This window comes from Petromyzon marinus, chromosome 1 (genome assembly GCF_048934315.1).
Source record: "Petromyzon marinus isolate PM22_M1 ecotype Great Lakes invasive population chromosome 1, UKy_Petmar_22M1.pri1.0, whole genome shotgun sequence".
NCBI lineage: Eukaryota > Metazoa > Chordata > Hyperoartia > Petromyzontiformes > Petromyzontidae > Petromyzon > Petromyzon marinus.
Window position 1 is genome coordinate 5,528,447 of NC_133667.1, and position 14,883 is coordinate 5,543,329.

Consider the following 14,883-nt stretch of genomic DNA (forward strand, 5'->3'; position numbering starts at 1 on the left):
GAATATCACCACCATCATCATCACCACCATCATCGCCATCATCATCACCACCACCATCATCACCATCACCGCCATCACCACCATCTTCACTATCATCATCACCCATCATCACCACCATAATCATCACTCATTATCTTCACCACCATCACTCATCATCACCACCATCATCACCACCACTACCATCATCATCATTACCACCATCATTATCACTCATCATTATCACCACCATCATCATCACTACCATTATTACCACCATCACCACCATCATTATCACAACCATGAACATCATCATTTGCACCACCATCATCACCATTACCACCATCACCACCATCAGCCACTGTCCATCCACTGCTGGATGAAGGCCTCCCCAAACCGTCCCATGCATTGTTCAAAACAATCTGAAGCAAGTTGCAATGCAGCTACTCGCTTGGTCAGCCCCATCCCATGGCCCAGCCGCCTGGGAAGCTGAGTGGGAAGCTGAGTTGTCAGCTGAGTGGGCAGCTGAGTGGGCAGCTGAGTGGGAAGTTGAGTGGGCAGCTGATTGGGAAGCTGAGTGGGCAGCTGAGTGGGAAGCTGAGTGGGAAGTTGAGTGGGCAGCTGAGTGGGAAGCTGAGTAGGAAGCTGAGTGGTAAGCTGAGTGGGCAGCTGAGTGGGCAGCTGAGTGGGCAGCTGAGTGGGAAGCTGAGTGGGAAGCTGAGTGGGAACCTGAGTGGGCAGCTGAGTGGGCAGCTGCACGGAGCTCCGAGGGATCCCTGACAGAGCCAGGGGCAGGCCCCAGCCTCGTGCTGAGCTGCACTCCGCACGACGCTCATCGTCACAGCAGCAGCAGCAGGCGGTTGTTGTCACCGTTGCCGTGAACAGGAAACCCGCTTCCTCAGCGCGGTTCTCAGCGTCGCTTGCGCCGTTTGTCGCCGTCGATCCACACTGCTGCGTCGCATCAGGACGTGGTTTGTGTTGCCGTTCGAAACTTTTGTTACATTGAATTAGAAACTCAAACTCACCTCCTTGCCTGCAACTCGTTTATGTTGCATCAACACGTGAGTTGTTTCAACAGGAAGTACGTCTGTGTATCTTATTCGTTCTTATGCTTCATCAGGAATGTCATTTATTACATTTCATTGGTAGTTGATTTTCTAATTTAATTATGTGTATTGATGATATTAACAAGTCCAATGTAGCTGTAGAATGAACCTGACGCTCGCTGTGGTGACTCGTTGCAGGAATCCCGCAACATGCTGAGGTATGCTGTTACAACTCTAAGAAACCTGAGCACGGAGCCGGAGCTGAAGTCGTGCTTCCATCAGGAGCGAGCGGCGGACGTGCTGGCCTGCTACCTGAACGTGCCCGACGCTCCCTGCAAGCTCTCCGCTCTGAACGCCCTGGCCGGGATCGCCACTGAGCAGGACCTGGACATCATCTGTAACGCACAGGGTGAGGAGGAGTCTCACCACGGGCTGTGTGACCACCCTTGGTGTGAGGGGCACTGGGGACTGAGGTGTATAGAGTCACGTGGCCATACAGCCCCCGAGTGGCCACTCAATGTGCCGGCGTCTCTCTGTGCGTGGCGATCGACCGCGACGGGGGGGAGCCACGCTCACCGCACTCCCCTGGGTAGAGTGCCGGTGACAAACCTCGTGATCGCGATCGGTTATACGGCATGCATAGCGCTGTTTGTGTGATGTGTAATCACTGTGCCACTCCACGGTGGTATAGATACGCCAAGAATATAATTCATATTATGTGGTATTATGATAGTTACAATGGCCAGGAATGGTTCAATGGGTATTTCACTTAATTTTCAGGAGGGTCCTGCTTGGGGATGTGTGGTCAGTTTTTTGAGCGTGTGACTTATCCTGTCTAGGTTGTAGAGATCACCTTTGTAAATGTTGTAAAGAGTGTGAATGCAATTCTTGCTGCTCAGTCTCACATGACTTACCCTTCATGCTCTCGCTCTGTGCTGCATGTACTGCATGTGCCATGTGTGCTGCATTTGTATGCTGTGTGTGCACTGTGTGCGCTGTGTGCTGTGTGTTGCTTGTGCTGTGTATGTGTGCTGCATGTGTTGCGTGTGCTGCTGTGTGCTTGCTAACAGCACTTGTCCCAACAGTCTGTTAAGGTGCTGTGTGAACTGTGTGCTGCGTGTGCTGCCTGTGCTGCTGCTACTGCAGGAGCCATCTCCCTGCTGACGGACATGGTGAACCGGCCCTCATACAAGGACTACACGCTGCTGGAGAACATCCTGTACTCATCCAAGGGGCTGGTGGAGACTCTCACCCTGGTCTCCATCACGGCCGGCATCCGCAGGAAGGTGAGGAGGCCTCGCGCTCCGTGCCGCGGGCTCCTGGCCAGGCGACAGCGGCCGCTGTGCCGATGGCTCCTGGGGAGAGCCCCTTGGGGCAGCGTGGCGCTTGTAGAGAGATGGGGGGGGACGGGGGTGGGGGCGGTGGGGACGGGGGGTGGGGGCTGGGCAGACGGGGGGAGCTGAGCCCAGACACCAACTTGTGAGTGCACATTGAGCATAACATGGCTGCAGGATAATGTACTGCGCTGCTTTTGATGCTTGGATATTTACAAGACGCACGTTTGTCCATGAAAGGGCAGTTAGACAAGTCTACTGGGACACTCACGTCTACACAGCATCACAGCGTTCATACAAATCTGGTTACTGGGCTGTACCTGATCCCCACGTGGTTGGTGTGGCAGCTGTGAACATCCCAGATGCTCCACCCTGTGAGTCACTCCATGTGACTGGGTAGAGTGACTCTGTCCAGATTCTCACAGACAGCAGATCTATGTGTTTACTGTGTTTAGATGGGAGATTACTGTGTTTAGATGGGAGATTACTTTGTTTAGCAGGGCGATTACTTAGTTTAGATGTAGGATTACTTTGTATAGATGCAGGATTACTTTGTATAGATGGGAGATTACTTTGTTTAAATGGGAGATTACTTTGTTTATATGAGATATTACTTTGTTTAGATGTAGAATTACTTTATTTAGATGGGAGATTACTTTGTTTAGATGGTAGATTACTTTGTTTATATGAGACATTACTTTGTTTAGATGTAGGATAACTTTTTTAGATGGGAGATTTCTTTGTTTAAATGGGAGATTACTTTGTTTATATGAGAGATTACTTTGTATAGATGAGAGATTACTTTGTTTATATGAGAGATTTCTTTTGTTTAGATGTAGCAATACTTTCTTTAGATGGGAGATTACTTTATATGGGAGATTACTTTGTTTATATGTAGTATTACTTTGTTTATATGGGAGATTACTTTGTTTAGATGGGAGATTACTTTGTTTAGATGGGAGATTACTTTGTTAATATTAGATATTTGTTTTGTTTAGATGTAGGATTAATTTGTTTAGATGGGGGGTTACTTTGTTTAGATGGAGGATTACTTTGTTTAGATGGGAGATTACGTTGTTTAGATAATAGATTACTTTGTTTAGAGGGTGGTAACACTCATTCCCCGTACAGAAGGAACAGATGTAAATGAATCCACTTGTACCGCCATCTCTTGGCAAGCCAGGAGGTGGTGGCCTGGCTCCCGTGGGAGTTTCACAAATTTGTGCGATCCTCCAACCCTCGCATCCACGGCGCTGGGTCACGGTGCACAGAGCCCCGGCGCTACGTGGGGTCACTTGCGAGCGATGTTCAGAGTCGGACCGTGACGCCGGCTCGCATCGCCGCTGGTTTTCAATCGCGGATCTTTAACGTCCTCCGTGAAGCAGGCCGCGTGCACGTTTGGTGACTCCCCCCGCGGTATTTACCAGGGCGGCCCCCTGGGAGAGTCTCTGTGGGGACTCGGTGGGGTGGTGGGGGGCCCGGTTGGTCTGGGCCCCCCTCACCGGGGGGAGCCCCATGGCACCAGACGTCTCCTCTAGCGGAGCAGAGCTGGGCGCGGCGACACAGGGGATGAGTCTACGCAGCTTCACAGCTTCTAGGAGCACAGCGAGTTTATCAGCTGTTCATGTTAAACAATATACATTAAATAACAACCACACATTGACAATAGCAGTACAGGAACAGTAAACAACAACGCGGTATAAACAATCCAACTAAATTTGCAGTCAGATAATTTCAGTTGTGGAAAGAAACACGAATCGACGGTAATTAGTTTCATGAATTCAGGATCACGACTCAACTCATCAGACACTGCAAGGGATCCGCGTGCAGGGGCCGCGTGGAAGCGCAGGAGAGAGGCGACGCCGCCCACGCACGAGGCCACCGCTAGCGGAGTCCAGACGCGGGCTGCCCCCTCCGGGACACGGCAGGGGGTGCCGAGGCTCGCGCCGCGGGGACTCGCGCGCGGAGTTCGTGCGGCGGAGAGACTCGTGGGCGACCGCCCAGGAAACAAACTCTCCCCGGCGGTGCCGTCTCCCCGTAGCGCGCGGTAGCGGCCACGCCGGTGGGCGGGGCGGTCCTCGCGCGGAGGGAAGCGCCGGAGGGAAACCCGGCCCGGACTCGGCGAGGCCGATTCGCTTACCGCCACCACCGTGCGTCCGCGCGCCGCGTGGCCGTGATCGGCGACGCGGCCGCAGGGTGCGGCGGCGCGCCGCTAGGGAGCGGTTCGCGACGAGCGTCGCTCGCTCTCTGGGAGGGAAGCTGCCGTGGGGTCGTGGCGAGGAGGGCGCTGGACTCGCTATCCACGGGTCGCCGGCTCGATTCGATCTCCCGGCACGGCAGCTGAAACAGCAGGGCAAGCTTCTTAAACCCCCGCCTCTGTCCGCCCGTCAGTAGATTGCTCACTGCAGTGAGTTGATGAGGAGGCGCGTGTGGTGGGGTACAGTGTGGGTACTCCCACATCTTTCAAGATGTTTGGGCAGTATGGAAGAGTAGACCAAATATCCTCTAGAGGGGCTCTCTATAGCTTCCTCTACAAGACACCCTTCTGCCAGCAGTGGCGTGAGCGGGCACTTGCAGGGCTGCACCTCTACTTAGTACTTGTGTACAAGACGCTTGTGTAGTTGAGTGTTGTGTACAGGGGGTGTATTTGTGTGCCAGCGTGCAGATGGATAAAGCCAAATATCAGGAGAGTTGAAGGATTTGACATTTACAAACACACAACGTGGTTCATGATATTGCTTCATTTCATCTCTGCCTGCTCAAACATAAGACAGCTTTCAGAATATCCAATCCTGTTGAATGTTATTGAAGTCCAGGTGTACCGGTAATGTGGATGTTATTCTGATTCACAGTTGTGGCTGGCTTATCCAGTCCCATGTCAGTATAACAAGACCTGTCGTCGTGAGCCAAGTCTGAGCGTCGTTCTCTACATCTGTGAAGAGAACGGCAGCAGCAGCCACAGCACTGAGCCCGGAGGAACTCGCTTGGGAACTGGGGAGGAACCTGAGGAGTGGCTTCCATGTTGAATGACTGTTCTCCCCCTCCCCTCTCCTCGTCCCTCTCCTCGTCCCCCTCCCCGTCCCCGTCCCCGTCCCCCTCCCCGTCCCCGTCCCCGTCCCCCTCCTCGTCCCCCTCCCCGTCCCCCTCCTCGTCCCCCTCCCCGTCCCCCTCCTCGTCCCTCTCCTCGTCCCCCTCCCCGTCCCTCTCCTCGTCCCTCTCCCCGTCCCCGTCCCCGTCCCCCTCCCCGTCCCCCTCCCCGTCCCTCTCCTCGCCCCTCTCCCCGTCCTGTGGCTGCTCTTGTCGCTGGAGCTGTGGCCAGCAGGGAGAGTGCCGGGCCCAGGGCACACTCGGCCTCTGATGTATTTCCAGATCACAAACTCGCCGCCTCTTTTAAACAGAATGTTGGACAAAACACGTAGATTAAACGTTGGTCTAATTAAATGATTGGTGTTGTGTACAGCCGCTGGTGTCTATAAACGACGGGGGTCGGATAATTTTCAATGGTCGGCACTACCTGTGGTGAAATCGGTCGAGTCAAAAGTTGCCCAGCCTCGGCGGTAACGGCGCTCGACGCCGAGCGGATCTGCCGGACGGCGTTGAGGAGCGGCGGAGCTGCAGGGGCCGAGCGAGGCGAGGGCCTCCTCCGGTGAACAGAGACACCGCGTGAGCTGCAGGGCACTCGGTGCTGCTTGGTTGGTGCTGTGCTTGAACTATAGTCAAGGACATGGCTATTAAGGGGCCGTCCATAAATGACGTCACGCACCAATGGGGGGGGCGGGTGTCAGACATTTGTGACGATGTGTGACGAGGGGGGGAGGGGGGGGGGTTCAGAAATGTGACGTCACGTTAAAATGTGCAACTTTAAATATATATAGAATTGTTAGAACAACACTAATTTTTTGATTTAAAGCTTTCGTGACTGCAGTAATTCATATTCTTAGTTTTTTCGGTAAAGTCACGTTTGTAAGCCATCTGGCTTCCATGAGAGATTCGTTCATGAGGCTATCCACATATACAAACACAGAGACAATTTCAACCGAGAAGATGGATTTTATCTTAGCAATCATTGGAAAGATTTGATAAATCATTTCAGTTCTTGATTGATTGTTCACGCTTACAGTGGCTTTCAGACAGCATACATAAAAACAAATTTCGTCTCCCCCCTCCTCTTTTCAAAAAATAGATGGACTAGTCCTGGCAAACAGCCAATCGTTGCGCGTGACGCAAACGTTATTTTTATATATATAAATAAATAACTATGCCGTTTTCAAAATAAATTTATGCAAACCGACACACCTGATGATGACCGTTTGAGTTATGGTCGAAACGTCGTGAGAAAATTTTTTCTTGTTTTATATATATTTTGTTATTTTGTTGTTTCTCTTCAACGTGACTTTACCGAAAAAACTAAGAATATGAATTACTGCAGTCACGAAAGCTTTAAATCAAAATTTAATCGCCTCTACGGGGAGGGTTTTCACATAACTTTAAGATCCTTCAACAAACTCCGGGATAAGAAAGCTCAGCTGATCGAGTCTCTCACCTTCCTGAAGAGATGCCGCGACTCTGGGGTAATACCAATCGCATTTACACTCACCTCTGCTACTGTAACTTCTTCTAATGCGAAACGAATTCTTTTCAAAACTAGCTTAGCTCTTATCTCAGAAAAAATCAGACTTATACGCACAGAACTAGATCAGTTAGACAAGACACTCTACAAATCACACTTATCATTGACGGCAATAATGTCCACATCGGATTGGGAACATGTAGACAATATGACTGCCTCTTCAGCTGCTACTATGTCGACCAAATGTAAGGAAAACCTGATTTCCAAATTTAACCTCCTCTTAAACAAAAGACCGGACCCACACACCAAAAAGTTAGACGTTAATAAAGTCGTAATTAATCGCAGTAACAGTTCTATTTCCGATGGTCTGAAATCCGTTTTAGCTAAAGGTCTAAACTTTGCAGTCACACCTAAACACATACCAGTTAATGATATAATTGCCCAAGTAGACGTTGCTCTCAGGGGCCTGGGTCACATCGCTGCAGACGTAGCAAGATCTGAAATCGCTGCAACCCTCAAAAACGCTAAGATGCCAGCTAGCAACCTCAGCAAAGATGAGCGTTTTGAATTATATAAATTAAAAAAGAGGAATGATATTGTAGTTCTCTCAGCTGACAAAGGCAATGCTACTGTTATCATGGATAAAATAGAATACAACAACAAAATTAAAGAATTACTCGACGATGGTAGTTATACAAAAATAAAAAGAGATCCCACCAACAGCCTCGTCACACAAACCAACAAAATAATTTCTGATTCAACCGCATTAATTGATCAATCTAAACAGTTTTCGTTGAAACCTTCTGCTGCCAGGCCACCAAGATTATACGGCTTACCAAAAATACATAAAGTTGATACACCTCTTCGTTCCATAGTTTCTACTATCAGCTCCCCCACCTACAAACTAGCTCGTTTTTTGTCTGAAATCCTGCGTCCTTTCACTGGAAAGACCACCTCTGCGGTACAAAATTCTACTCACCTGGTATCAACAATCAAGGGTATTTCCCTGTCCCCAGACGACCTGCTTGTCAGTTTTGATGTAGTTTCCTTATTCACCAAGGTTCCTGTACCTGACACCATTGCAATCATTGAAGACTTGGTTCATCAAGGACTAAACACTGAGGTACCCCCCCTGGTGAGACACTGTTTAACCAATACATACTTCACTTGGAATGGAACTTTCTACAAACAAACTGAGGGCACCCCAATGGGCTCCCCCCTTTCTCCAGTTATAGCTAACATTTTCATGGAGAAATTTGAGACTGACGCCATCCAGACTGCCACTCTGCGCCCAACCTTATGGAAGAGGTACGTGGATGACACTTTTGTCATCTGGCCACATGGCCGGCCTGCTCTAGACCAATTCTTCGACCACATCAATTCCATACACCCAGCCATCAGATTTACCATGGAAGTCGAAATAGATGGCAAGATACCTTTTTTGGATGTCCTAATTAAAAAGAGACCTGATGGTTCAATGAGCCACTCTGTCTACAGGAAAGCTACCCATACGGATGCTTATCTGAAACCGGATTCCCACCACCATCCATCACAGAAGAATTCTCTCATCAAGACTCTGTATCATAGAGCCCAATGCATATCCGACCAGGAACACATAAGCAGTGAACTCAAGCACGTACACCAAGCTCTTAGGGCTAATGGTTACTCCGACTATACAATCCGCAAAGCTATCACTCAAACCATGAAGAAGAACCCTCTTGAGGAGCCTTTCAAAACCATCACTTTACCCTACATTGCTGGGATCACAAAAAAGATCTCCAAAATCTTGAATAAACACAAGATCCAGGTCCGTTTCAACACATTACATAAAATCCGTGATCTGGTTCCGTCTGTAAAAGATGTGATTCCGGACATACAATACCCTGGTGTCTACAAACTAAGTTGCCTCTGTGGTAGTAGTTACATTGGAGAAACCAAACGCCATATCTCGGACCGCATTCGTGAACATAAAGCAGACCTTAAACACGGTAGGACCAACATCTCGGCCGTAGCAGATCATTGTTCTAATTCAGTAGGCTCACATGCCATTGACTTTTCCAAGACGGAGGTTCTTTGTAAGCCATCTGGCTTCCATGAGAGATTCGTTCATGAGGCTATCCACATATACAAACACAGAGACAATTTCAACCGAGAAGATGGATTTTATCTTAGCAATCATTGGAAAGATTTGATAAATCATTTCAGTTCTTGATTGATTGTTCACGCTTACAGTGGCTTTCAGACAGCATACATAAAAACAAATTTCGTCTCCCCCCTCCTCTTTTCAAAAAATAGATGGACTAGTCCTGGCAAACAGCCAATCGTTGCGCGTGACGCAAACGTTATTTTTATATATATAAATAAATAACTATGCCGTTTTCAAAATAAATGTATGCAAACCGACACACCTGATGATGACCGTTTGAGTTATGGTCGAAACGTCGTGAGAAATTTTTTTATTGTTTTATATATATTTTGTTATTTTGTTGTTTCTCTTCAACGTGACTTTACCGAAAAAACTAAGAATATGAATTACTGCAGTCACGAAAGCTTTAAATCAAAATTTAATCGCCTCTACGGGGAGGGTTTTCACATAACTTTAAGATCCTTCAACAAACTCCGGGATAAGAAAGCTCAGCTGATCGAGTCTCTCACCTTCCTGAAGAGATGCCGCGACTCTGGGGTAATACCAATCGCATTTACACTCACCTCTGCTACTGTAACTTCTTCTAATGCGAAACGAATTCTTTTCAAAACTAGCTTAGCTCTTATCTCAGAAAAAATCAGACTTATACGCACAGAACTAGATCAGTTAGACAAGACACTCTACAAATCACACTTATCATTGACGGCAATAATGTCCACATCGGATTGGGAACATGTAGACAATATGACTGCCTCTTCAGCTGCTACTATGTCGACCAAATGTAAGGAAAACCTGATTTCCAAATTTAACCTCCTCTTAAACAAAAGACCGGACCCACACACCAAAAAGTTAGACGTTAATAAAGTCGTAATTAATCGCAGTAACAGTTCTATTTCCGATGGTCTGAAATCCGTTTTAGCTAAAGGTCTAAACTTTGCAGTCACACCTAAACACATACCAGTTAATGATATAATTGCCCAAGTAGACGTTGCTCTCAGGGGCCTGGGTCACATCGCTGCAGACGTAGCAAGATCTGAAATCGCTGCAACCCTCAAAAACGCTAAGATGCCAGCTAGCAACCTCAGCAAAGATGAGCGTTTTGAATTATATAAATTAAAAAAGAGGAATGATATTGTAGTTCTCTCAGCTGACAAAGGCAATGCTACTGTTATCATGGATAAAATAGAATACAACAACAAAATTAAAGAATTACTCGACGATGGTAGTTATACAAAAATAAAAAGAGATCCCACCAACAGCCTCGTCACACAAACCAACAAAATAATTTCTGATTCAACCGCATTAATTGATCAATCTAAACAGTTTTCGTTGAAACCTTCTGCTGCCAGGCCACCAAGATTATACGGCTTACCAAAAATACATAAAGTTGATACACCTCTTCGTCCCATAGTTTCTACTATCAGCTCCCCCACCTACAAACTAGCTCGTTTTTTGTCTGAAATCCTGCGTCCTTTCACTGGAAAGACCACCTCTGCGGTACAAAATTCTACTCACCTGGTATCAACAATCAAGGGTATTTCCCTGTCCCCAGACGACCTGCTTGTCAGTTTTGATGTAGTTTCCTTATTCACCAAGGTTCCTGTACCTGACACCATTGCAATCATTGAAGACTTGGTTCATCAAGGACTAAACACTGAGGTACCCCCCCTGGTGAGACACTGTTTAACCAATACATACTTCACTTGGAATGGAACTTTCTACAAACAAACTGAGGGCACCCCAATGGGCTCCCCCCTTTCTCCAGTTATAGCTAACATTTTCATGGAGAAATTTGAGACTGACGCCATCCAGACTGCCACTCTGCGCCCAACCTTATGGAAGAGGTACGTGGATGACACTTTTGTCATCTGGCCACATGGCCGGCCTGCTCTAGACCAATTCTTCGACCACATCAATTCCATACACCCAGCCATCAGATTTACCATGGAAGTCGAAATAGATGGCAAGATACCTTTTTTGGATGTCCTAATTAAAAAGAGACCTGATGGTTCAATGAGCCACTCTGTCTACAGGAAAGCTACCCATACGGATGCTTATCTGAAACCGGATTCCCACCACCATCCATCACAGAAGAATTCTCTCATCAAGACTCTGTATCATAGAGCCCAATGCATATCCGACCAGGAACACATAAGCAGTGAACTCAAGCACGTACACCAAGCTCTTAGGGCTAATGGTTACTCCGACTATACAATCCGCAAAGCTATCACTCAAACCATGAAGAAGAACCCTCTTGAGGAGCCTTTCAAAACCATCACTTTACCCTACATTGCTGGGATCACAAAAAAGATCTCCAAAATCTTGAATAAACACAAGATCCAGGTCCGTTTCAACACATTACATAAAATCCGTGATCTGGTTCCGTCTGTAAAAGATGTGATTCCGGACATACAATACCCTGGTGTCTACAAACTAAGTTGCCTCTGTGGTAGTAGTTACATTGGAGAAACCAAACGCCATATCTCGGACCGCATTCGTGAACATAAAGCAGACCTTAAACACGGTAGGACCAACACCTCGGCCGTAGCAGATCATTGTTCTAATTCAGTAGGCTCACATGCCATTGACTTTTCCAAGACGGAGGTTCTTTGTAAGCCATCTGGCTTCCATGAGAGATTCGTTCATGAGGCTATCCACATATACAAACACAGAGACAATTTCAACCGAGAAGATGGATTTTATCTTAGCAATCATTGGAAAGATTTGATAAATCATTTCAGTTCTTGATTGATTGTTCACGCTTACAGTGGCTTTCAGACAGCATACATAAAAACAAATTTCGTCTCCCCCCTCCTCTTTTCAAAAAATAGATGGACTAGTCCTGGCAAACAGCCAATCGTTGCGCGTGACGCAAACGTTATTTTTATATATATAAATAAATAACTATGCCGTTTTCAAAATAAATTTATGCAAACCGACACACCTGATGATGACCGTTTGAGTTATGGTCGAAACGTCGTGAGAAATTTTTTTATTGTTTTATATATATTTTGTTATTTTGTTGTTTCTCTTCAACGTGACTTTACCGAAAAAACTAAGAACACTAATTTTGATTAATTTTCATTATTAATTAACTATTTGATTATTTAAATGTACTCAGGTCACCTTTTATTTATTCTATGAAGGAGCATTTTGCTTCTCCATGAGAGAATGGAGAAGCATACATTTTGAACATTTTTGTTAATGATTGTTACTAAACATTTTGATTCTAATGATTCTACCAGGGCTTTTCATTTTGTGAATTAATATATGATTGTTATAATTGTACTCTCCATTTTGCTTCGTTCTACTACAAAGTTTCAAGTATTTTTTTCTAGTTATATTTACTTTTAATATTTTATAATTATAAGATAATTTCAATATAATATTCCGAACATCTGCAGTTGTAGTTAGACGTTGAATATTTTAAAGTAAATTTTATGCTAAATTTAAGCTTTCCAACGCCTCCTTTTTAATAAATGTTTTCTCCTACAACAGAATGCAGCGCCACATTAAATACGCACTACAATGACAATTGTTTAAAGCGATTTGAAGCATGTTTTATTTTCAAAATGGGAATATGGTTTTGGGGGGGGGGTGGGGCAGAGCTCTGTGACGTCATATTTGAGGGGGGGTCTGAATTTTTGTGACGCCGTGTGACGAGGGGGGTCAAAAATCGTCCAAAATCGCGTGACGTCATTTATGGACGGCCTGTAAATAAAACCAAGCAGGTTCCACACACATAGCCCCTAAGACTTATTCTCAGTTTATATTTTATATTTCTGCAATCATTTTAAAATGGTCAAACGTTTCAAGCATCTTATATGCTTCCTGGAGAGAGTTATAATGTTTATCCAGATCTATTAGACCTTCCATGATAGCTATTCATGATTTCTAGATTACCCACACCGTATGTATGTAGAGGCTGTGATTAGCAACACATGTCAGCGTCCTGCAGCGCTGCACCAGGGCAAAGCGCAGCTGTGCAGCGGCGTCGCGTCTCTTTTGACACGACGCGTCTGGCACCGCCTGGCAGAGTCCGGCACCGCTTGGCACACAGCGTAGCAGGGCCCTGCCCCGCTCACCACGCAGCCCTCGCCGCACTCTCACCGGCGCAGGCGGCGGCACCGCTCGCGGTCTCCGCGTCGAGTGAAGCTCCCCGCCGTAGGCACCGGCGAGAGTCCACGCACGGTGGCTGGGCAGCCCCTGCGGGGCCCTCCGGGAGCGGCGTGGAGAGCGCCGTGCGGCTGAGAGGGCAGCCAGCTCACAGCGGCAGCGAGCGGCTCCTCTAATGGGGACTGCTGCAGCCGCACAGTCTCACTAAGAGATCCTTTACTCACGACTCGCAGAGAGCACTGAGCTAGACACGTGGACCAGTGAGTCACCCTGTGACTCATCTCTGTCTCCCATGGATCACTGAGACACAGGGTGACTCAACTTGGTCTTCCATGGATCACTGAGACACAGGGTGACTCATCTCTGTCTCCCATGGATTAGTGAGTCACTCTGTGTCTCATCTCTGTCTCCCATGGCTCACTAAGACACAGGGTGACTTATCTCTGCTCTGCTTCTAGACGGAGGGGGCGAGCTCAAGTCTGGACAAGAAGGTGCTGGAGGAGATCATCCCGAAGGTGAGGCCTAGCCAGGGAGACCTGGGAGTGCACAGTTTACAACATTCATTCACTTAGCACGTGCATAACGTTCATAGAATACATGAATACAAACTGCACATGTTATACACTCTGCTCGTAACGATGCCCATTTCACAACGGCCAGCCTGAGTAGGTGAATGCCATGAGCAAGCACCTATGAAGGTCAGTGCAGCATGGAGTCTGGCGGAGCCTGCGTCTTGCTCGCCGGCTCTTGCGCTGCATGGGCAGAGCTGTACGCGGTGCCCACTGTAGGAAGGCTCGCGTCAGAATCCGTGCAGCCCCCTGGTGTTGTCCATGCCGGGGAACAGGAGCTGTGTGGACGGCCATCCCACTGCTCACTGCTGCATCCCTCGGGGTCTCTGCCCAAGTGCAGCTCCATGGCTCAGGCTCCCTCCCTCCACCCCCCCTGCTCCCACTCCACCTCTTCACCCCACAGCACCGCACTATTTACCGGGGCTCTTGAGCCATGACGAGGGAGGCGTGGGTCACGTGGGCTCCCATTGTCTCCCTCCACCGTGTGATATCAGCGACACATCACCAATACCTCAGCATCAGGTCAACAATGCTGATATCAAGTCTAGAACAATCCCAATCTGACAAATGTATTGAGTGCAAAATTAATGTCAGAATTAACGTAAAGAGAAAATAACGTTGCAAAGGAACAGAAATATGACGAGGGAGTGCGGATGTGAAAACATGGCAATGGCAAAACAACGCAGCGAAGAGAGAACAATACAAATGTTGAGCTGCAGGAGAGTGCGGACGTTCAGAGCGTAACGGACGTTGATTGAAGACGCCGCCGTGGAGAGCAGGCGCTTGACCAAGGCCATCGCTGTGGCCGAGCGGGGGCGGATCGCAGGGGATGGCAGCGCGCTGGCCCGAGACTCGGCCCAAAACCATGGCTCTGTGGGGCCCGCGGCTATGGCCCACAGCGACGCTGTGAAAGCTGGGAGCTCCTCCAGAGCGATCTGAAGAGGAGACGTCAGCGTGCACCACCAGACCCTTCCACCTTTTCCAGTGCACAGCAGTGGATCCAACACTAAGGAGTCCCAGGGCCAGTCGTAGAAACGCATCGTGATGCCGTGGTGCTGCATGAACATCGTGATTGCCGTGTAGCTGTAGTGTACTTGTGTCACTGCTGTAGTGATGCACTCTGTGT

General features: G+C 47.8%; 1 protein-coding gene across 2 annotated transcripts in view; it reads left to right on the forward strand.

The window, feature by feature from the left end:
• The window catches only part of LOC142907221 (uncharacterized), a 219,061-nt gene that overhangs the window by 93,200 nt on the left and 110,978 nt on the right, over positions 1-14,883 (forward strand). For both annotated transcript variants that reach the window (XM_076056544.1, XM_076056484.1), the window contains 3 exons: positions 1,221-1,431; positions 2,169-2,308; positions 13,647-13,703. In XM_076056544.1, the coding sequence (XP_075912659.1) occupies positions 1,221-1,431; positions 2,169-2,308; positions 13,647-13,703 (408 nt within the window). The remainder of the gene's footprint in view (positions 1-1,220; positions 1,432-2,168; positions 2,309-13,646; positions 13,704-14,883) is intronic.